Source organism: Plectrocnemia conspersa, unplaced genomic scaffold (genome assembly GCF_051122295.1).
Source record: "Plectrocnemia conspersa isolate PC_06_02 unplaced genomic scaffold, ASM5112229v1 ptg000011l, whole genome shotgun sequence".
Classification (NCBI taxonomy): Eukaryota; Metazoa; Arthropoda; class Insecta; order Trichoptera; family Polycentropodidae; genus Plectrocnemia; species Plectrocnemia conspersa.
Window position 1 is genome coordinate 19,222,867 of NW_028277175.1, and position 24,976 is coordinate 19,247,842.

General features: G+C 29.5%; 4 protein-coding genes across 4 annotated transcripts; 3 read left to right on the forward strand and 1 right to left on the reverse strand.

Annotated features, from left to right (window-relative positions):
• Positions 1–2,695: 2,695 nt before the first annotated feature.
• LOC148229809 (macrophage mannose receptor 1-like) lies at positions 2,696–7,330 on the reverse strand. The gene is made up of 5 exons (XM_088197975.1): positions 7,169–7,330; positions 6,852–7,103; positions 6,082–6,279; positions 5,779–6,015; positions 2,696–3,199 (listed from the first exon to the last, which is right to left on the reverse strand). The coding sequence occupies exons 1-5, from the start codon at positions 7,242–7,244 to the stop codon at positions 3,033–3,035; spliced, it is 930 nt and encodes a 309-aa protein (XP_088054101.1). The 5' UTR covers positions 7,245–7,330; the 3' UTR covers positions 2,696–3,032.
• Positions 7,331–7,986: 656 nt separating this feature from the next.
• Positions 7,987–15,288, forward strand: LOC148229810 (C-type mannose receptor 2-like). Its single transcript, XM_088196947.1, has 10 exons — positions 7,987–8,166; positions 8,269–8,523; positions 8,721–8,906; positions 10,130–10,387; positions 10,458–10,639; positions 11,385–11,415; positions 13,922–14,176; positions 14,248–14,445; positions 14,674–14,925; positions 15,004–15,288. The coding sequence occupies exons 1-10, from the start codon at positions 8,091–8,093 to the stop codon at positions 15,195–15,197; spliced, it is 1,887 nt and encodes a 628-aa protein (XP_088053073.1). The 5' UTR covers positions 7,987–8,090; the 3' UTR covers positions 15,198–15,288.
• Positions 15,289–16,499: 1,211 nt separating this feature from the next.
• On the forward strand, positions 16,500–19,849 carry LOC148229811 (C-type mannose receptor 2-like). The gene is made up of 5 exons (XM_088197974.1): positions 16,500–16,658; positions 16,719–16,973; positions 17,035–17,235; positions 19,226–19,477; positions 19,551–19,849. The coding sequence occupies exons 1-5, from the start codon at positions 16,592–16,594 to the stop codon at positions 19,703–19,705; spliced, it is 930 nt and encodes a 309-aa protein (XP_088054100.1). The 5' UTR covers positions 16,500–16,591; the 3' UTR covers positions 19,706–19,849.
• A 1,608-nt stretch (positions 19,850–21,457) lies between these two features.
• Positions 21,458–23,483, forward strand: LOC148229812 (macrophage mannose receptor 1-like). Its single transcript, XM_088197970.1, has 5 exons — positions 21,458–21,615; positions 21,678–21,932; positions 21,997–22,197; positions 22,852–23,103; positions 23,172–23,483. Exons 1-5 carry the CDS (start codon positions 21,549–21,551, stop codon positions 23,360–23,362), a joined length of 966 nt encoding a protein of 321 aa, XP_088054096.1. The 5' UTR covers positions 21,458–21,548; the 3' UTR covers positions 23,363–23,483.
• The last annotated feature ends 1,493 nt before the right edge of the window (positions 23,484–24,976 follow it).

Below are 24,976 nucleotides of genomic sequence, written 5' to 3' on the forward strand. Positions count from 1 at the left end.
CCTATTTCCAGTCGTCCATGTATATTTATTTGTTGTTATTCGAATGTTTTTAGTTTTATAGCAAACCTTTCGCACTGATGAGTTGCGATTCGTTTTTAATGAATGTATATATCAGCTACTAGACATCGATATTTTATCCTTAAAAATAAGTAAAATTCTAGACACACATAAAACTGTAAATAGCATAGTTGTGGCGAGAGAGTCCGAAATTGAATTCTTATTTGTAATTTGCATCATGTTTATACAATTCGTCTTTTGAAGATATTTAAGTCATCTTCACGATCGTGTAAGGATTATGATAATAATATAAAATTAGATATGCATAATATTTGTAATCAAAAGAATACGTGAGTTTATCATTGGCAGTTTTACGTTGGCACAGAAACATATCCGATGTCTAGTAATTACTAAAACTTTTTTAATGGCGGACGTCTATACACGCATACGCAAGTCAATTTTATGGTGTGCGTAGTATTATATATTGTTTAAATATATAAGACAAATTCACGTGTGTATATCCACACACATAACAATGCCATGTATTTTATATATTATTACATACCATATCATTAAAAGTAATTTATATAAATTTATTTGGAGCGTTATAGTTGTTATTTAAATTATAGACAGATGATTATTTATAAATTCATATATATATATATATATATATATATATATATATATATATATATATATATATATATATATATATATATATATATATATATATATATATATATATATATATATATTTAAGAATCTATTAAGATTAATGTATTGAAAATATATAAATAGATTTGTTTTTTTCTTATACATATATAATTAAAATTATTTTAAAATATATACAACGCGTCCAATATAAACGAAACAATTAAAGGCTACTTTACTAAATCGCTCGTTAATATTTGCAAAGTATTAATGTATTATATTTATTAATGTGTATTTTTTGTACACTAGATCTCATTCAATAACGTATTTTCTTTATAAAGTATTATTTTTTCAAGGGTTCATTTAGGTGTCTTTTTAGGGACGCGCTGTATATATTTTGTTGTTATTAAGGTTAAATATCGTCGCAATACCATTTTTGTTATAAAACAATGTTTTAATTTAACGATTGGCTGTGATGTTGATTCGATGTGTCTTGTGCAAAAGTTACAAAAATATCGTCGTTAACAGGTCAATTATTCAATACTTACATATCGATGTTGATGATATCATTTATAATATATTTCGAACGTTTGATTAGAAAGTGTTTATGATGGATAGTTTTAGAACGATGACAAGACTTTGTGAGATGCAGGCATCGAAAGGTTAAATCCTATGAGAAATGGTATAGCAATTATTATAAATGAAAAAAAAATTAAGTAGGCGCAGTGTCACATAGATGTTTTAAATTTTTACTGGCCGTGTTATATTCCGTCGTATTATATTTTAAAATAATTAAACACCCATTATGATTTTGGGATTTTTAGTCTATAAGGACGAGATGCGACATTTTTGTGTTAGAATGCGGCATACGTTTCTTTATATTATTTTTTAAATTATAGTAATTATTATTTACATACAGAGGATATCTTCGTTAACGATAATATCCCACAAGGCTTTGTAAATTTATTTATATTTACATATGTTGGAAAATCCAATTTATTGTTTGATGGAGATGTTTTGTTTTTTTTATTTGTAAAATTCATTGTTAAATTTCGAGCCTGTTATTTTTGTTCTTTACAAAGCCTTCATACATATATATATATAAGCATGCTATATTAAAAGCTTCTATAGATTATAATTATATGATTTTTCGATTCCGTCATAACAAAGTGAAATAAAAAAATAATCATTAAACATAGTATAGTATATAGTCAATAAATATGGCAGTTCGTTCTATCTAGTCTTATGTTGTTTCATAGAATGTTCATTTATTTATGTCGTTATAGTTTTTATTAATTATTGTAAAATAAATTAAGCAATATATGCATATAGATTGATATACTTGAGACGAATATATGTAGTGATTTACATTAACAGGGTTCGGCAATTAATAAGGCATATCATATTTTAAAGACGATTTCATTAAAGCTTGTGACTTGCCAATGTATTCTTATCAATACTACATACACTTAGCATGTTTGATGTGAGTTTTCTGCCGAACCCTGTGTCAGAATCAGTTATCACGTTAGTGTGTTCGTCGCAAGCATCAGGTTTGTTGACGAATTTGATGTTCGATCGTTGAGTTTGATTTTTTCGCGGTTCAGAGTAACGACAGTCGTCGTTTGCATGTCAGATATTATACATTAAATTGTGCCAAATAAATTAGCATGCGTTAATGCTAATTGTAGCAGAGACTGATAACGGATTTGTAGGGTTCGCACTGTGAATTTTTACATCGAATATGCGTACGAGTGCGTGTGATAGCGGAGACTGCTAAATGAGCTGTCGTTGATGAAAATATTTAATATCTAAATAAATAAATATATATATATATATACGAAATCAAAATAAGTATTGTTTTTTTTTTTGAAGAAAGGCGAATAAAATACAACATCCCATGTTTGCGTTTTATTTGCGGACATGGAAGTCTGGGTGTTGATCGGTTTTTGTTTGTAAAATTCTATTGTTCGTTGTTTGATTGTTGAATATTATATTAGGATGTCACATGTATTTAATATATATTATTATATTATATAATATATAACGATGAAGTTTATGTATTTATTAAATTCTTTTAAATTTAGAATTACATAAATTTTATGAAATTTTCACTGCTGATTTTATTAACCTTTTCCCATGTCATATCACAAATACTGTGGTGTCTAGACTTGCGAGTTTAATTCGATCCGTGACGGAGCTCGTATGTCAAATCAATTTTCCCCCTTGAAATGAATTAAAATGCCATTAATCAAATTCAATAGGGAAAATCGAAATGGTAAATACATACAACCTAAATTACAGATAAAAATTATTTTTAAGTTTGTAAATACGTTTTTTTGCTCGTATCTCAAAAAACTCGTAAGTTGAGGTTGCACTGTATAACGTTACATTAGCGAAGGTGTGCGTTTTCGCTGACAGAAAAATATTGTCTCATCGTCGCATGACATTTTAATATGCTCTCCATTGGGGTTTAATCCTCCGCAAAGTTTAGTATAGTCCTTTGGTTGTCGAATATTCCAATTGCTGTAACCGATATCTTCAAATTTTTCACCTATAAAGTAAATGTTTTTTTTTAATTCTTAGCGTGCAACAAAAGTACTTGACAATTTAAATCGATTTAATTGTAAATGATTCGAAATAATATGGCTGGTTTTAGAGGCAAGAAAACGAAACTGACTTCACATCTAAATGGAATGTATATATATGTGTCTTAGTGTCATTGTACTAAGCCAATATATAGAAACGCGTTGGAATAATGCGTCTTATAATATAAAAATTGTCTATATAAATCTTTAAATTCCAAAAAAAGTGCGATTACTAGATATATTTTTGTGAGACATATATGATACATACGATGTATATATATTTTTAATCATCTCGCTGGTTACAGAAGACGAAGTGGAAGAAGCACATCAACTATTTGGATCCACGATGTGGTTAAAACAGGTAAAATAAAATATCACATAATAGAGATTGTCTTTTTAGATTATTTAAGAATTGAAAGCTCTACAATTATCACTGCAGAGGCTTATTGGCATTCTTACAATCAGATGCAGTTAAAAATACTGGTTGGACAAATTTAGGCGATCAAACATGTTCGGGAAAATGTGAAAAAAGTATTAATCTAACAATAAAGTTACTATGTCAAACGCATTTTTATCGTTAATGTCTATGTTCATACGTACATGTATTAATACTAATTTATATACACTCATACCTCGCTATACGGCCGCTCTTTATACGGCCTTTCGCTATAACGGCCCTCTTCAATTAAGGCACGTTTTCGATTTACGGCCGAAAATGTTTCGCTATAACGGGAAAAAAAATTTTTTCGGTGTCGATTTTTAAAAAAATTTAAAAATAGATTTAATTTGCATAATTTTAAAATAAAAGGTGAAGTAGCTAGCGCCGATGAGGCCGCATCTAAGGAATATCCCAACATTTTAAAGGGAATTATTGAAAGAGGTGGTCATAAACCTGAACAAGTGTTTAACGTAGACGAAACAGGGCTTTATTGGAAGCGAATGCCTGATTGCACGTACATTTCAAAAACCGAAAAATCTGCGCCTGGTTATAAGGTGTCTAAAGAACGATTAACTTTGTTACTTGGTGCAAATGCCGCGGGTGATTTTAAGCTAAAACCACTTTTAATATATTTGTCCGAAAATCCAAGGCCTCTTAAAGGACTAAATAAAAATCAATTACCCGTCATATGGAGATCCAACAAGAAAGCTTGGATGACTAAAGCTACTTTGGAGGATTGGTTCAAAAATCACTTTTGTACAGAAGTGAAAAAATATTTGCGAGACAATAACTTAAGCAACAAGGCTTTGCTAATTTTGGATAATGCTCCAGGGCATCCTACTAATTTATCCGAACTATCTGAAGATGTCATGATTGAGTACCTTCCGAAAAATACAACAGCTCTGATCCAACCAATGGATCAGGGTGCAATAGCCACTTTTAAGGCATATTACCTACGCCGAACTTTCCGACAACTTATAAGGGAAACCGATGGTAAATCTTCAATTAAAACATTTTGTAAAAACTATAACATCAAGGATGCTGTTGACAGCATCAGTGAATCATGGCAGGAATTAAAATTAACAACAATGAACCATGTTTAGAAAAAAATATGGCCAGAATGTGTAAAAAGTACTGATGCAGAAGTTAATTGCCTTCCTGAAATTAGGCAAAACATTTTGGATCTAGCACATGATCACGGCTTTGAAGGTTTGAACGAACGTGATGTGCTTGATCTACTTGAAGCTGATAGGGAACCCCTTTCATATAATTAACTCATTCAGTTGCAAGCAGAACCGGCATTTGATGAAGAGACAGAGCCTGTTGTATTCAAATAACATCAAAAAAATTGTCAAAAGCTTTTTCCTATTTCGTTCAAGGAATAAACATCTTCCTTGAAAACGATCCTGACGTCGAACGTAGCGCTAAAGTTTCTCGAGGAATTAACTCAGCTATTAGCTGTTATAAATAACTGAAGAACGAAATAGACAAGAAGGCAAGACAAACAACGTTGGACAATTTTTTTAAGCCAGGTCCATTCTTACCAGCGAAAAATGATGACGACAGTGATCTGCAGGTTACCATTTCTTCATCGTCTTCAGATTAAACCCATTTAAAAAAATATTATGTATGTATACATGCACATATTTTATGTAACATGAAGTTGTTTCATTTTTGTTTATTGATTATTGTTGGTTTTTGGAGTGTTATTATTTTAAGTACAAATGTATGTACTTGTTATGTATGTATTTTTGATTTAAATGAAATAAAAAGATAAAATGCATTTTAAATGATAACCCATGTTACATATTTAACAAATTTGGAACCGATCCCATTGAATTTGTATGAATTTGTATTATAATAATTGATTCGTTATACGGCTTTTCGCTTTGCGGCCAAGTTTCGTGGAACGTATCTAGGCCGTAAAGCGAGGTATGGGTGTATTTACAACGTACTCAGAAATGTTTCGGTTTTGGATGAAACTGAAACACAACATTAATTAATTTTTATTTTGGACTGGCAAGGCAGTTTCGATCGGTCTTGGTTGCTTTTATACAATATTTTTTTCAGTTAGTATTGATTTAAAATTGTGATTATTTCAATTACCTGTAACTGTTATCAAAGTATCTCTTCTAAATATGTCTCTAAAACCAAGGAAGGAATCAAGACCAGCAGCTGCATCGTATGATTTTTGAATGTTTATGAGGAAATTCTCTTCAACTTTGCTCCTGATAAGCGCCAAGTGTCCGCCTTCATATTGACAAATTTTCCTAGCTTCGTTCCAAGATTTCCTCTCCAAGTGTATCCTATAAGCCATGTCCGAAAACGGTAAATATCGGTAATCTGAAATTAAATCAAGTACTCAATATTTAAAATTTTATATTTTGTATTTCAGCTTTTATATCATACCTTTATCGTCACTAACACAATAAGTTTCTCCAAAATTGTAAGATAAACCTTTTTTTTCACAAAAAAATGCAGTCGGTATATTACAGTCTGTATCGTGATATGTTCTGGTGCCGTTGTACATTGAAACGCAGTCTTCGTTAGTAAAGTTACTAGGTTCACTAGTAGCCCATTTGTTATAAAAATAAATTATGTCCTCACCTACATATAATACAAAAAAATATTTTAGTTAACCTGCGGTGTAACATAAAATTGTTGATCTGTTATTCTACGAATATTTTAAAACTGATATATTTATCAATTGTAATAGTTTAGTAACAAACAATACTTTTAGCCGCTGTTGTAATTCATTTTGAAGCATTAATTTTAATCAAAATTTTAATTTGACGTTTGATGTTAAGGAACCCCTATCCCTCTTCTTACTTATGTTTTTTATTGAACCTCTACTTCCACATCAGGAATCAAGAAATAATATAATATAAATTTACATATTATTATATAATGTTTTTATTTTTGTTATCAACAACAATATCGTCTGATTTATATTATAGTAAAATTCAAAGTTTCGTTAAAATAATTACACACCCATACACCCATACACTTACGCGAGACTATATCATTCCACAAATTTTTAGAATCGGTGAATTATAAATTTAGTATCTCGGGAAAGTATATTGAACTTAATATTTAAAAATATCTATTACTTTAATTTCCTCGTGTAAACAAGAAAATTGTCAAAACCCTGTTATTTACAGTACATTAATCATACAAACCCGTAAACGCTATAAACTCGTTGCTTTTAAAGATGTCTTGGAATCCTAGACGTGCCAATCCGAGATATAATTGCTGAGTAGGATGTCCTGGATCTTTCTGTTGAATCTCATGTAAAATCTTAGCTTGTAGATTATTAACTGGCATTGCCAAATGAGCATCTTCACCTCTGCAATGCAAATATGAATCGACACCCGATTTCGGTGTTTGATAGTACGCGTAGTACATGTCTACATTTTTATAATATTGATAAGCTAAAAATAGTAATAAGTATTATATGCTTATAAAAATATATAAACGTATTAAAATGATAAAATACCTTCAACGCATTGGTCAACACTTACACTTGAATATAGTGTAATAAGAAGTATATAAAACACCTGTAAGTTTTTCATAATCAAACACTTGCTTATGAAATTTGCTTGATATTTATTTTAAAGTCACTCACAATGACGCGAATACGTTCGTTTCGCGAATTTAGACAGTATTTATTACAAGAGACATTTGATAACATTTGTAAATTTATAATCTGCCATCTTAGTCTATCGTGCGGTTCGGATGTCGATCACTTTTTTATTATTATGCAGATATTATGTCATTTTACACGGTAGTAATTTTTAATGAATTAAAAGTTCTCAATTAAGACTTATTTTTTCTAACGGCCATTACAATAAAGATACTTACACTTATCTGACACAAACAGATTATATAAAGTGATTAATCAAATCAGAAGTACATTTTTATAAAATGCAATGCATGTTCTGCTTATTGTAAAATTGCATATAAAATGCAATTTTACAATAAGCAGAACAGACAACAAAACTCGAAACCTCAACGAAAATTAAGTCAATAGCCCAGAGGCTTTCAAAAATTTCGCTCAATTCTAAGAGCCAAAATAAATTGATATATATACAAATTTAGTTCGCATGAGGGTCTTATGGTTATTTGATGTACGATAGATAACCAATTTTTGATTATTATAAACCAATGATTTTTTAAATTAATTTAAAAAGTTAGAAAATGTCTAAGTAGCTCTGTTTTCTGATGACCTCTACGCATTTATGCTTTTTGACCCTCGTCTATTATCATTGTATGTAATTATAATTATCTCACTCGGGGAATTTCGGAATATAAATAATATGGCAGTCTTGTATTATCTTAGTACACGTACACGCCAGTAAAATAAAAAAAATATTTTATAAATTGCTTATTATATTTTGAACAACAATACATAGGTTAAAATGAAACTGAAAATGAGCTTTGCTTATATGTTTTATATTTTACTTCTTCATATTATAGTGTCATGTTTCGCTGAAGGTAATTGTGTTATATGAATTATTTTATCATATTTTTAATAATTAAAAAAAGACCTTGTCAAAATTGTCGCTTGAATGATAATAATATTGTTAATTATTCTAGATTATGTTCATTATACAAATGTAGACATGTTTTACAAATTCGTCCATACTCCGAAAAAATGGCATGATGCATATTCGCACTGTAAGAGTGAAAATGCTTCCTTAGCAATGCCTAACGACTCACAAGAAGCTATAATATTGAGAGATTTGTTTGCGCAATATCCAGAGTCATTATTTAGGCAAGTTCCACAGCCTCAATATGTATTGTTAGGCTTTCACGATCAATTCTTAGAAGGAGATTATATTACATTAAAAGGTATATATAATATGTTAGCATCTTTATTAAAATAATTGCTTGATATGGAAGTTTGTTTCCCAATTGATCACAAAATTTATTTATAAAATAATTCGCGTTAGAATAATTATTGAAATTATTTTTAATAAAATAAGTTATATTTTGTAAAAAAAACACTTTCTGATTATACATGTATTTATATATATTTTTAATGCCAGGTGAACATATTCAGTCAAAATATCACAGTTGGTCCACAAATGAGCCAAAGCATCACGTGTCAGAAAATTGTGGTGCTATGCACAGATTTGGTGGACTCTGTGACTATCCGTGTGCGAAAATAGCACCGTTTATATGTGAAAAAAATGGACTAACCCGTAGTATACCTATCCGTAATGCTAACGAAGGTAAGAATAATAAATGTTATTTTGATTTTTTTAATGCAAAATTTGTTTTGTATGTAATCCGTTATTTTTTATTAAATCTATGTATATATTTAAGATTTAAACTAACCTAAATGGACTTAGAAAACTAATCGATATAATGGTGTAGTTCGTAACGTCTCAGACTAGTAACTCTGAGGTTGCGTGTTCGAGCCCCGGCAGCGGTACTCGAATTTTTATTTATTAAATATGCGCTATTATAAAAAACCAGCCCCAGTTGCAATGTCATATATTGGTTATAAATTGTATTATACATAATAATAGATGTCACATATTCTCAGACTTTCAGTCTGGTTGTTAATACTAGCTTGCAGGTATTTATTATATCTGATTGACTTACTCAGTTGGTGCAGATTTACTCCGTTGTAACGCATTGGGCTTACACCTGTCAGGTTAGCGAATTCCCAATATACACGCATTAGAGCGCCACAGTGACGTCACGATGACGTTTCACGCCGGCGCCTAAATCAGTTCCACAAATACTCACAGGCGTCGCTTCATACGCCGCTGCGATCGCGGGATCAGTTGGTCATATATTGGATGATGCTGGGCAATTACAAGATAAACCGAAATGAGAACAAATCAATACAATATCATTAAAAAAAGGTTAGGTTGTTTGGTTCTATAGTAATAGTTGGCGCGAGCGGTAGCGAGGCGCCTCCAGGACAATGCTAGAAAGAGACGAGTGAATGCTAGAAAGACACGCGAGATGTGACATCGACATGGCGTCCTAATGCATGCTTTATGGGAATGCGCGTCAGGTTACAACAGAAGATTTAATAAAAAATAAAATAAAATAAAAAATAATTAAATCAATACTAGTAATGACTAAACGCTGTCTTTTTTTGGTTATTTCTATCACTCATTAAAGATATAAGCTTATCAAACCTGTTTTTAAAACTGTGTGTCATAAGAGACGAAAATTCTGCTTTAATCTCGTCCTAATTTCTCACGTAGCTATCTAGCATTAAAAAAGCTCGTCTGTAGAATATGTAATTTGAATCAATCTTAATGCACAACATTTTCCTGTGTTTTCATTACAATATAGGGTCTTGTATTATCTAGCAAGCTAGCCTCTGTCAATAAATAAATAATAAATTTATTAATCCAGTAGTCCATACAAGAGTAGTACTCAACTAATCGTTACTTTACCATATAAATAACTTAAAGAATGAATAATTCATTAGGTTATAAATCAAACGATGAGCTGAAAATGTCATACAAATTACACTTGAGGCTTAGGACCTTCGGCGAAGCGCAAACCATATGCCGATCTGAGGGAGCTGATTTGGCTGTTATAAGATCTAAGAACGAAGAACTTTTCCTAATTGGCATGCTGAATGATCCCCAAAATCATGTACCATATTTAAAACCCCCTAGGGAATATTTCGCATATCTCGGCGTACACGACATGTTTAAAGAAGGAAATTTCATCACTGTTCAAGGCGAGTTTAAAACTATATAAGTTTAAAATATTGTAATGATTATGCCCTAATAAAAAAGTAAATATTTTAGATGAGGAAATATGCAATTTTAGCTATGTCAACTGGGGCCACAAAGAACCAAACGGAAGGACCGGACAAAACTGCGTAGCGATTTCACCACACGATGGAATGTGTGATGTTGCTTGCGGTAAGAAATATATGTTTTTCTGTGAAAAGGAAGACGAGTCAAGTTCATTGCTAGATGTGAGGCTGGCACCTTAACAACCTTATAATTAAAAAAAATCGAATTCTTCAGTCAAATTTGCAAATTTAGGGATTATCATAAGAATTTCTTAGTTAATATCGTTAATACATATTATATTTTAATGCGAAGAAAAAATTATTTCTCAGACGATATTTTATTTTTATTGCAAAGTAGAAAAATAGACAGAATATATGTAGGTAATATTTGTATCATTTTTGTTATCTTTAATACTGTATATGTAAAGTTCTCAATAAAACCACTGAAACAAGCAAAATAATATTTTTTTGTACCATTAAAAAACAGATAGTATTTTTTACAAAAACAATAGTATACAAGAGCAAACGTTTTTCATTGGATTTACAAAAAAATTGTGAATTTTTAATATTTTTCAATAATAAGTTAATACCTGTATGAATACTTCATAAAATAATAATAATAATTTTCGTTGTTTATATGATTATTTTGCCAGCGTTAAAAATTGTTTTTCATAACTTGATCAAACCATCCTTTTATTTTCGTTTTGAATGCTGTATTGGTTTGAAACATTGCAGTGGTAAATTTTTTTTTAATGAAGATGCGTGTTTCACTATTTTAAAAGTTATAAACATTTCACTTTTACAACGTTGCTATTAGGGATTCTGAAGTCTCGGGTTTTTTCAATTCCCAGGACTCGAGACTTTAATTATTTTTCGTTCGAATCATGGGAAAAAAATTGATATTAAAAAATTACCTATTATTTGTGAACAAACATAGGTACAGTCCGTTCAAGATATGAACGCTCACAGTATTGGTGAGGAAAGTGTAAAATATCACTTTCTTACTTATTTTGTTTATTTATATACATATTTAACTCAAAAACATGAGAGCAGTTTTGGTATCACTCTCCATTTAATATAATATTTTTAAAAATGCGAATAGAATATTACAGGAATTGTTTTATTGATTACAAAATACCACAATATGGCAATAATTTATAATAAAAATATAACACATTCTAAATTTTAATTAAATTTCCAACGTATGGTCACCCTACCATTAAAACAGCCCTGATTTAGTATTAGTAACGTTCTCCTATCGGTGAAAACAAATTCGTGGAAAATTATATGTATGCATGCATGCGTATACGCACCTTTATTTCCAACACAACAATGATGAGCGCTAACATCTTGGATGGACTATACGATAGGTAAAAACTAAAAATATTTTATTTGATATTTTTTTAAATTTAATATATTCCAAATGTTTTAATCGAAATTATTATATCTATATTATATAAAAACTTTTACTTTTGTAAGGCATACTATGTTTTTTACAACACCAAGGAATTTAAAGACGAATCACATAGTCTATTCCTGGTTTTTGTGGCAAATATTCTAGTCGTAGAAAACACTCGCTCGCTTTCTGTCGATGTTAGATTAATTGTAAGCAATGAGTTGAACAAAGGACTTAGATTCGGAGCAGTAGCGTAGCTTGGGTATGTGCCGACCGGGGCAATCCTTAAAATTGCCGCCCCCCTCCCATACATTTTTTGCAGGGTCATAAAATCAGCATTTCTTAAAATAATAAATTGATTATTGTTAAGCTCTTGGTATTCGTAGATTTACATATATTTTAGTTTATTCAGGGTAAAGAACCACACTAGACGATTCCATCGCGAATATGCCGCCCCGAGCAAGTGCCGCCCGGGGCGGCCCTCCCCCTTCGCCGCTCCATAGCTACGCCACTGATTCGGAGTCCGCTTGCCAGTTAAGTCTAAAATCTACTACCTACTCCTTTTTAAAGCTGAATCTTTTATTTTTAATGGTTAAATAATACATTGTTTAATTATTCTTAATCGATATGTTACTGAGATGACAATCGGCGTTTTCATCCTCGATTACTTTAATATTCGAACTTTTGACACTGGAATAAAGTCGTCCTAGTAATTCTTCACCATATTTTAAATGTACTATTTTAGAACAACTTGAAAAATATTTAGGGATTTTGTAAAAATTGTATCAAACAAATGTGGCTCTTATTTCGTCTTTCTTCAATTTTGGCTTTCAGGGTAATACAGGGTGGGTCATATGTCGCGCAAGGTAACGACATATGGCTCACTGCTACTATAGCGAACCATGAACAACTTTGCGTTGAATTTTGAAACTGGACTGAAACTACACCTATATAAGATCCAAGTAGTGCAAAATTGAGCAACCTGCCATACATCCAATGTGACTATACCTGTGGTGAAGCAAATGTTTCCTAACAAACTTATATCGCATAAAGGACACATTCCATGACCTTATCGCAGTCCAGAATTGATACAACTTGATATTTTATGGGGTTATCTCAAAAGTCGTGTTTACTTGAATAAAATAAACCAAAAATATCCCATCTTATGGCAAATATTTGTCGAGAGATATTCAACATTCCACGCGCTTTGTGTCATAGTGTTTCAAAATAGGTGCCAGATGCAAGGAATGCAAGCGGCTGGATGGTGGACATTTATACGATATTAATTTTAGGATATGACTTTCCCAATTGTGTTCTTTCAGTGAAATAAACATTTATTGTTATACGACATGTAGTTTTTTATTGAATTTTTAAAACAGCAAAAGGTTTTGAAATGTATAATAAATATTATTCTGAATTAGTTTTAAATATATCGACTTAATGTTTTATCTTGTCAGTAAAATAAATATTAAAATTCAAGATATGTAAGTAAAAACAACTAGCGTGATAAGATATATAAAATTGTGTAATAAATGTATTTTCTTTTAATTAAAATTTTATTTTAATATATATATTATCATAAAACATTTTTTTTATTTATGTAATTTTTTTTTAGGATTATTATACGAATTTACGATTTTTTTTAAGACTGAGAATTTTTTAATCGAATGGTGGATCAAGCGAAATCATATTTTTATGAGGCTGAAAAGATTGACAATCTCTGCTATAACGTATGTTATATATTGAGTAATTTCAGTTTAATTATACTATTTGTAAGAGTACGTACGCATTAACAGTTGTATTTTAATGGCAATAATGAAATTTAAAGCATTTCTATTATTACTCGCCCTATCAGGAGTAATACCTGAATCAACATCTGAAGGTATTGTTTTTTTAATAATATCATATGATTACATATATTAATTTGCATAATATGGTATGTGTATATAATTATTCAATTTTTAAAGACTTTTTAACAGTTATTATTGTATGAGGACATATAAAAAAATATTGTTTAAACCTGCTATTTTTATTTTGTAAAATTAGGTTTTGTAAATAAATTTTAAATAAACTTTAAGAGTACGTCACTTATTCCGATGTGGGTATGGAATATAAATTCCACAGGAATCCACTGAAATGGTATGACGCAAAGTTAAAGTGTGCAAGTGAAAATGCCGAATTAGCGATGCCCAGAAATCAAGCCGAAGCTACAATTATTAAAAATATTTTCCACGAATATCCAACAAGTATGCTACCTGGCGTTACACGTCCAGATTGGATCTTAATGGGTTTTCACGACGCGTTTCGTGAATCTGAGTTTTTGACACTGAACGGTACTGGTTTTTGATATTGCTTTCCATAATGTTAATGTTGCATTGTATACATACGATTAATTAACATTTAGGCGATTCGATTCAGAATTACTATCATACATGGTCAGATGGCGAACCGGATAATCATGATAATGAAGATTGTGGATCGATGCATCGAAATGGTAAACTGAACGATTTTCCTTGCTGGGCAGAGGGACTATTTATATGCCAAAAAAATAATGTGGAAAACCATTTAGTGATCAACGAACATTGCCCCACTAATGACCCAGGTAACAACATTATTAATACTAATAAGCACGACCCTAAGTATATAAATATTTTCTTTAAAAACGCTCCCTTATTGCTGAGGATCGTGACCATCCTGACGCGTTCCAACCTCATAATAAAGAAATTTATAATAACACATTTGACATAGCTTAAATTTAAATATGCACTTTGAATGCAGTACGTCTTATTTGTGTACGTTTATTCATTGTTCAATTTATTTTATATTCAAGCATATCAACACGCGCCAAAAATCGAAAAATGTTATAAATTACACATGAACCAAAGAACGTGGCCTGATGCAAGAGTAATTTGTAACCTAGAAGGAGGGCATTTAGCGATCATCAGAAACAAAGCTGAAGAAAAGTTCCTAGAGAAGCTTTTTAACGATCCAGCAAATAAAGTTCATTATGCTCCGCACAGAGATTACGCTCTAATAGGTTTTCATGACGCATATAAAGAATCTCACTATACAACCGTTTTGGGTATACTTTTTAAAGCTTTTTTTTTAAATTTATATTACCTGGATTGCTGTATAATGTATGTTAATTTATTATATTCAGACGAAACATTGCACGATATCGGATACGTAAATTGGGCTCCAGGACAACCTGATAATAATGATGGACAATCTACAGAAAATTGTGGTTCCATGTATAAAACAGGAGCACTTAACGATATATCGTGTGATAAAGCAGCTGTGTTTATATGTGAACTGCCTAACAATTTTGATGTTAGATTTTCAAAAACTAATTAAAACAATACATAATATACTACGATATTTAGCATTAAATTAATTGGCAAAAAATATGTAAGACAATACAAATAGTATCTTCTTACAATATAAATATTGTTTTATTATACCAGGTGTTTCGCTTAAATAAGTATGTAATAATTTAAAGAGTTACTAAAATAAAAAATAAATTTAATGCTTATATGTTATTTATGTAAAATTTATTAAGAAAACCACTTATAATATCACTTAAATAAAATAATTGATAAATTTGCCAAATAATAGTCATAAGCATCAATCATTTTTACAGTTAGTGTTTTCTTTTACAGAGAGTTTTTTAGTCGAACGCATCATAAAAAAATATTTAAAAAAAATCATGTTATAGTAATGGCATTTCAATAGAATATTAGGATTATTTAAAACGGCGACGCCTTATTAAAATTTATATTATCATAAAGATACTTAATTAAATACATTAGTAAACAGGTCTGAAATTTTATTAATAAAATATATCGCGTATGAAAGATCGGAATTACGTAATCCGTAAGGTCTAAACTGGTAACTCAGAGTCCGCGGGTTCGAGCCATGACCAGAGACTTGAATTTTCATTTATAAAAATGTCATTATTATAAATTCGCCCCAGCTGCAACGTGACATATATTGTTTATACATTATAATTCACATATTAATTTATATTCAATTATTAGCATATCACTAACTTCCAGACTAAAAAGTTTGGTAATTAATACTTACTTATGTGACTGACCCAGTTGGTACAGATTTACCCCGGTGTAACGCATTTTGCTTACGCCTGTCATGTCACAACGGAAGAATAAATAAAATATAAAAAATAATAGTAAATAATACCGCGATTAAAAAAAAATATATTTGATATTATGCAATTTTTTTTGAAAATGATAATAGAAAAAAGAAAAAGTATAAATTAAATTAAGAAATTATTCACAAGTTCTTACTAAAAGGGCTAAAAAAATATTTACTAGTGACGCAAAAAACAAGTTTTTTCAATCTCTTTTCTTACTACCTGCTCTGAATGAAGCTGTAAATTAAGAAATACTAGCAATAATTAAATTTTGAAATTTTTTTGAAAAACCTGTAAGTTTGTAGAGAAATAAAAAAATGTATAGTTACTTTTAATTCCATAAAAATAAATGTCAGAATTTTATCTATTGAATTTTTTAATACATTTGTCTATTTTCAATAATTTTTTAATTTAACTGAAATATATGAAAAATAATATAAATTAATAACTTTTTTACGCATATATTAATATGTACTGATAATTTATTCCTACCACACTATCTTGTTTTATATGTGTGTTATATTTTAATTACGCCAGCGTACGAAGAACATCGTGACGATCACAAACGCGTGTACAGTCGTATATATATTTAAAAATAATGTTCTTTAAAGATATTATATTATTAATGGCCATATCAGGAGTTATCCCAGCATCATTATCCGATGGTAAAGTATATATGTGAATCTCATAATATTGTGTTAATAAATATAAATCAACGATTTTAGTTTATGTTCGATACCCCGATGTCGATATGGAATATAAATTCCATAGGAATCCATTAAAATGGTATGATGCCAAATTAAAATGTGAAAGTGAAAACGCAGTGTTAGCAATGCCCAAAAATCAAGACGAAGCTACAGTTATTACAAATATCTTCCAAGGATATACAAAAGCTATGCTCACCGGTCTTGTTCATCCCGACTTTGTTTTATTGGGTTTTCACGACATGTTTTCAGAATCTGAGTTTTTGAGTTTGAAAGGTAGGAATGATTAATTTAAAACATGTTATTTTAAGGTAATATTACATATTAATTAATTTAGGGGAATCGATACAATATTACTTCCATTCGTGGGCAAGTGGCCAACCGGATAATAGCAATAACGAAGATTGTGGATCATTGCATAGGAGTGGAAAATTAAACGATTTTCCCTGTGAAACACCTAGTGTATTTATGTGTCAAAAACAAGGAAATATGACAAAGGATTTGATGTCTTTCGAACATTGTGCTAATAAAGACCCAGGTAAATATTTTTATTATCAATGTCGTTAAAATTATTTTTATGTATTGCCCTTTATAAAATATGATTTTTGTATTTATGAAATAGCGCCTTTTTACGGTTATATGTAATATTAAATATTTAGAATATGCCTATTTTAAGTTTATAGCCAAAAAAAAATTGTTTTTATTGATTTTTATTTTAAATGAAGAGATTTATATTATATATTATTTTTATATCTGCTTTTTTTAATTATTGTACTTTAAATACAATTAAACATTTTAAATATATTGACATCACATTGTAAATAAAAATTCACTATAACATTACAGTAACAAGATTAAATAACCACATTAATAGGTCAAATTAAACTTTGATGACTTTATTTTTTACGAATTTAGATAAAATAATGTCAGTATTAAATTAATTTAAAACTGATTATTCGTACTTGAAAATTACGTTTAATACTTGCTATTTTGATGATGTAAGACTTTCAATACACAGAATATATAAATAAATAAAAAAATATAAAAAACCGCAATTCTATTATCTGTGAGAATCCCCATTTTAAAAAACATATCTTTATCGCACAAAAACACATTTTAACAAAAATATTATAAGTTATCTCTGAATGTTACAACAATAAAGATCCGTCTATACTTTATTGTGTAACGATTTTTTAACGTTTTCTATTTATTGCAAAATAAGAAATTGATCCAAATTTATTAAGTATTCTCGAGAAACTTTGACATAAAAAAATATATGTAATTTTAACTACCTATGTATATAAAAAATATTTTTACTATTTTTTACAACAATAGGTAAATAATTAAACATGTAAATTATAATATATTTTTAATAATTAAATTCTAAAAAATGTTAAGAATTGTAAAACATTTATTAACACATACGAGTAATAGTTATTAAATTATTTATTTTTTTAAATTCTTGTATGAGATATTATTATTTTGATTAAAAAATATAATGGTGTTGAATTATAGCATGACATTTTCCCTTGTATAATATTTTTCAAACAATGGTTATCTTAAAGTATGACTCGCATGAAACCATCTATTCGTTCGCAGTCATTGATTCTTGAATTCTTAATATTTTGTTGACTGGCAAATGTTTGAACGATTTCAAGTCGAAACTAAATGTTTACTTATCGTAATTCCTATAGTCGTTCATAAAACGTATATTGTAAAATAATGTGTTAATCGGAAATCCCTGTCCCTTTTGTCGTTATTTTCTCTGACTTCAGCCGGAAATTTAACATATTGAAACCACTTGTTTTAAAAATTGCATCCGTTATAAAACATTTAAAATATTCATATGAATTAAATTGTTAATATTAGGTATTTCCAAAATGTTTTATTAAATATAAGTTTTAACTAAAATTAAAGATAAAAAAAAACTTAATCAGATCGATTCAACAGTGTAAAGACACAATAATAAGTTTGGGAAGCGTATGATTTCCATACAAATCTGGCGAAGAAAACAAGTTGGCGTGTATCCGCATATATTAAAAAATTCTGGGTTTTGAAGAAGGTCGCCTTTTTTCGATCATTTGACAACCAGATATGAGTAATGGGTATTGTACGAGTTGTCATACAATACCCCAAGTTGACTCTTGATAAAATCAAAGAACTTGGCTAGAAGGTTTTATCTCATCCACCGTATTCTCCAAATATTGATTCTTCTTATTATCATTTATTTCGATCGATGGAACACTTCTTAGACGGAAAAAAATAATAAAATGCAGATGATGTAAAAAATCTTGCTTCAAAGCATTCAATATATTTGGCTAATAAATATAAAAAACGACCGAGCGGCCAAAGAATTATATTTTAAATCAATAAAATTTAAATAAACATTTAATGCTGATATTTTTGATTCATTAAGAATTCGACATTCGTTTTGGGATTTCCTAATATTAAAAAATATTAGAATTCTCAAGAATATAATTTTATGTTACAGCATATTCAATTATTAATAATGTAATTTTATGTTTCAGCATATCACTATGCGTCAGAACTAAAAAAATATTATAAGCTACACATGAACCCTAGGGTGTGGGCCGTTGCTAGGGTCATATGTACCCTCGAAGGAGGCCAATTAGCAATCATCAGAAGCAAAGCCGAAGAGAAGCACTTGGAGAAGATTTTTAATGATCCTATAAATAGAGTGCATTATACTAAGTACTATGATTTTGCGTTTCTCGGTTTTCATGATTTATACAGGGCCGCCCACTTTACGACTGTTTTGGGTATACTATTGCTATTTAATGATATCTGTAGCATTACTTATTATTTTTATTATAACTTTGATAATATCTATAGATGAAAGTTTGCACGATGTTGGATACATAAATTGGGCTCCTGGACAACCTGACAATATAGGAAAAGAACGTTGTGGTTCCATGTATAAAACAGGAGGACTTAACGACTTAGCATGCGATGTGCCTTCTGTTTTTATATGTGAAAAACAAATATAAAATTTACCTAATACGATTGAGCTCATGTTAAATAACTAACCACATTAATTACAAAATCATTGAATTATATAACAGCAAATATTTTTGTATTACTTATATTTAAGCAAATATTGCAATATTTGAATAATAAACAATAAAGTATTATTTAGGCGCTTTCTTTTTATTAAGCGAGTATAATTGTAATCAAGTGTGGTGTTGTAAGTAAGTATCAATTATGTTTTACGTTTCCTTGGACGACGTGTGAACGAGTAGAAGAAAAAACTTATTTAGACCAGTGACCAGATGATTTTCCAACGCTTATGTACAGTCCGTCCAAGATATGAACGCTCATCGACATAGTATTGGTGAGAAATATAATAGGGTGACCATGTGAAATTACACGTTTAATTATTTTTTCTTTTTTAATTTAATTTGTTGAGACAAATGTAACATATCACTTTCTTATTAATTTTGTTTATTTATATATATATTTAACTAAAAACACGATAGCAGTTTTGGAATCACTCTCCAGGTTGAATATCTATTTAATATAATATTAAAAAAATACTAATAAAATGTTACAGGAATTGTTTTATTGATTACAAAATTACACAAAATGACAATAATTTATAATAAAAATATAACACATTATAAGTTTTAATTCAATTTCCAACGTATGGTCACCCTACCCTTAAAACAGCACTGATTTAGTATTGGTAACGTTATCCTATCGTTGAAAACAAATTCGCGGAAAACTGTATATGTATGCATGCATGCGTACACGCACTCTTATTTTCAACACAACAATGATAAGCGTTAACATATTGGATGGACTATACTATAAGTACAAAATATATGTATTTCATTTGACCGCGCTCATTTGTGACAGTGCCAAAAATAATATATATGTAATATCACAGTTACTGGTTCTCAACTCCCACCGTATGGTTATGTTAGTTCCAGCGTACGTGTGTTTTGGATAAAAAGTTGAAGATGTGACGCTCACTGCTCTAAATAAGATTTTGCTGATAAGGTTTTATTGCTTTATGACCCATCGGTCACTCAATATTATTACCGTTGAATATATATTTTTTGGCATTTTTTATCAAAGACAGTGAGACATCATATATTTAAAACTAAATTCGCGTATTAAAAATAATTGCAAACCGTGTAATTGATTATTGTTTTAAAGCCAATCGCCGTTAGTGATTCATCTAGAAGTGTAGAGATAGGGTTACATATTATGCTTGTTTAGTTGAAAACCACAATCACATAAAAATACGTAAAGCTGATGTCCGAGTGTGGTGAAGCTCGGACAGATCTGTTTTGGTATCCGTCGGACATATCTATGCGTGTGTGTTCAGCTATTAACGGTTGAACGGTTTGCTTTTAGTGGTAATAACTAATATCCAATTATTATCAAGTCAAAATATTATTAACTAATTTCTACAATTTTCGCCATAAAATTAAGATTGTAAATTTTATATTCTTGTGCAGGTAATTAAGCTCAAAATACATTTCATTGAAGTCAAAATTAGTTCGCACTATACATTATTTTTATTTCCGTCATAGAGAAGTTAACCAGTATTTAACCGTCAGATTCTGTTGACATTCCGTAATAAAATAAACATATCAACTAAACAAAAATTTAGATTTATCTTAAGTTACGATCAAAATTTTCCACCGGAATTAAACAATCAATGATCATAAATAATATGAACTAATATTTTTTTATAGCCACACTGTATCTGGTTTTTACCGTATGCTATATATGTAAATTACGTCAGTTCAACAAGAACATTAGGACGCACATAAACGTTCGTCGGATTACTATATACACTAGTGGTATTTATAATTGATAAAAATGATACTTGAAAATTATATTATACTAATTGCTCTATCCGGAGTCATACCAGCATCTCTATCTGAAGGTATGGTGTATTTTATTATTGTAATAATATTATATTGAATATGAATATAATCTCGATTTTAGTTTACATCCGCTATACCGATGTGAATAAGGAATATAAATTTCATATGACACCATTAAAATGGTATGACGCCAAATTAAAATGTGAAAGTGAACACGCCGAGTTAGCAATGCCCAGCAATCAAGACGAAGCTACAATTATCACAAATATCTTCCAAGGATATACAAAAGCTATGCTCACTGGTGTTGTACATCCCGATTATGTATTGTTGGGTTTTCACGACACGTTTTTAGAATCTGAGTTTTTGACTTTGAAAGGTAGTAGTGTTTAATTTAAAATATGTATTATAAAATAATATTACGTATGAATGAATTAATTTAGGGGAATCGATACAATATTACTTCCATTCGTGGGCAAATGGCCAACCGGATAATTATAACAACGAAGATTGTGGATCGTTGCATAGAAGTGGCAAATTGAACGATTTTCCTTGTGAAATACCAGGTACATTTATATGCCAAAAACAAGGAAATTCAACAAAGCAGGTGACGTCCATCGAACGATGCGTCACTGGTGATCCAGGTATATATGTTTATTATTTTAAAATATGGTTTTATTGCCGACAACAACTTTTATTTTGTTTATATAAAATATTGCCTGTTATTTTTGGCTTCTAAATATCGTTTCTTAAGATAAAACACAAGACCACGACCTTCCTGATAATATTAAAAAATATTGTAATCTAAACCTAATGCTTAAAAAATGTTATGTTTTGAAAAAATAGTAAATTTATTTTTGAGGTATTTTTGAAAAAATATGATAAAAACATTTAATGATGCATATACCCTAAATGTTCTTATCATATTTTGAGGTCATTTGGTATCTATCAATTTCTGCAAATCAGGTAATTTAAATGGATAATATCTATCTATCTCTGCGAATCAGGTAATTTAAAAATGTTAAAATAGTTTTACTTACCAATATATTATATAATAAATAAATTGTGTTTTTATGCTTTTTAACGGAATTTATTTTTATTTTTATTTTATTAACGAAATCCATATTTTTAGAATTATATAATATATTTTTATAAATAAAATTATATATCAATAAAATAAAGATAGGAATTTAATGTTTAATAACTAGGACAGCTTTCAAGAATAATCAAAATAAATTAATTTATAAATATATTAAGTGAAGATAATTCCTAAAAAAATTGAATATATTTTGTTCCAGCATATCAATACGCGCAAGAAATCGATAAGTACTATAAAGTACACATGAATCCTAGGATCTGGCCTGATGCTAGGATCATTTGTGCCCTTGAAGGAGGTCATTTAGCAATAATTAGAAACAAGGCCGAAGAGAAGCACCTAGAGAAAATCTTTAATGATCCTATAAATAAAGTGCATTATACTCAACATAAAGATTACGCACTACTCGGTTTCCACGATTTATACAGAGAAGCACACTTTACGACCGTTTTGGGTAAGCTGTAAAATGATTTTTGTAATATAAATAGATTTTTATAATAACTTGGTTTACATTAACTTCAGACGAAAGCCTACATGATATTGGATACGTAAATTGGGCATCTGGGCAACCTGACAACTATAATGGTGAACATTGTGGATCCATGTATAAAACTGGAGCACTTAACGATTTTCCATGCGGAGTACCAGCAGTATTTATCTGTGAATTAGAGGCTTCAATTATATTTGACGTCCGTTTTTCAAACACTAAATAATAAAAACTATAAAATTATTGCATTACTAATAAATAAGCAAAATCAATTATAAAATTATTGCATTATGATTTGTATTTAACTTTTTTGAGGCAAATATTATATTATTATTTTTGTAACACTCTTTTTTATTTTTCATTTTAAAACTTAATTTAACTAATGCATTACAATTGCCATTGCGTTTCAATGGGGTAAACACAATTAAATAAGTAGTGAAAGACGACATTTAAAACTAAGTCAGTAAATAAAAGATGTTTTATTAATATTTATAAACTACAATTACAGATTACAATCAATATATGTCACATTGCAGCTAATATAAGATTTAATAATTGCGCATTTTTGTAAATACAATTTTTAGTATGCTGCGGGACACGAACCCGCGGCCTGTAGCTTACCAGTCTTATCGCATTACGTACTACGCTATTCCGGCATTTTAGAGCAATCCTAATAATAAATATTATGCTTTATTAAAAGTATGTATTCAATGTTTTGAAATCGACCAGTTTCGCCGAAACTCACCAGTTACAAACATATAGGCCATAGCTACAAAGGAAATTTTATAACACATAATTTACTTTTCTTACTAACAATTAATGTTAATAATCGAAATAAACATACAAATATACACAGTTTTGTCAATTAATTAACAGTGTAATTATTCTGGTGCTAATTTTTTTTTTATGTTTCTTAGTAGATTATCGAAATTTACTTCTGACAACAGATTGGTTGTTGAAAACCTTACACTGTAAGAAGTAGTCAAAATGGTTGAAAACATGATAGTATTTAAGCGAGATGTCTGGTAAGTATTGAGGATGAGGCAATATTTATTTGAATTGAGCCAATAAGGCGATCGTGCAAAATGTGGTCGCGCGTTATCGTGCAAGAGAAAAGGACCTTAACAATTGAGTGTAATAATGTTACAGTCATTAGTACAGTTCGTAGATATCTGATAGTTTAACTACAATTAAGAAAATGTGGTGAATTATACTGAGTGCAGACCAAATCTTAATTTTCTTTTGGTGTGATTTTGGTTTTGCGAACCGTTTAGACTTTTTATGCAGACAGCTTTTTGTCATTCTAAAGGATCTACTTCTCATCGTAAGTTTCACAGAATATGATTGTCTCTCTTCTATACAAGATGGGCAAAACAAAATTCGTAATATCGTTTTTTGTGCTAATTCAGATCACTTGACACCCATTTGTCATGCTTTTCTCATTTTTCTAGCTGCTTGAACTGCCCCAAAATTTCCGTTTTTAACGCTTTAACTGTTTGTAAGCAAAATTTTCACCCTAATTGAACATTGAAATTGACCCGAACCCGTGGCCTCTGGTTTACCAGTCTTAGCGCCCTATGTACTACGCTATTCCGGTATTTCAGAGCACTCCTAATATTGAATAATATACTTTATTAAAAGAATATATTCAATGTTTTTGAACCGACCATTTCCTCCTTAAGCTCGCCAAGTACAAAAATATAAGCCATAGCTACAAGGGGCTTTTTTTTATTTTTTTCTTATTTATTATTTATTTATTTTATTTTATTAATTTATTTAGCTTAATAGCTAATCTTTACATCTAACAAATTTAGTAAACATATATAAAAATATATAAAAA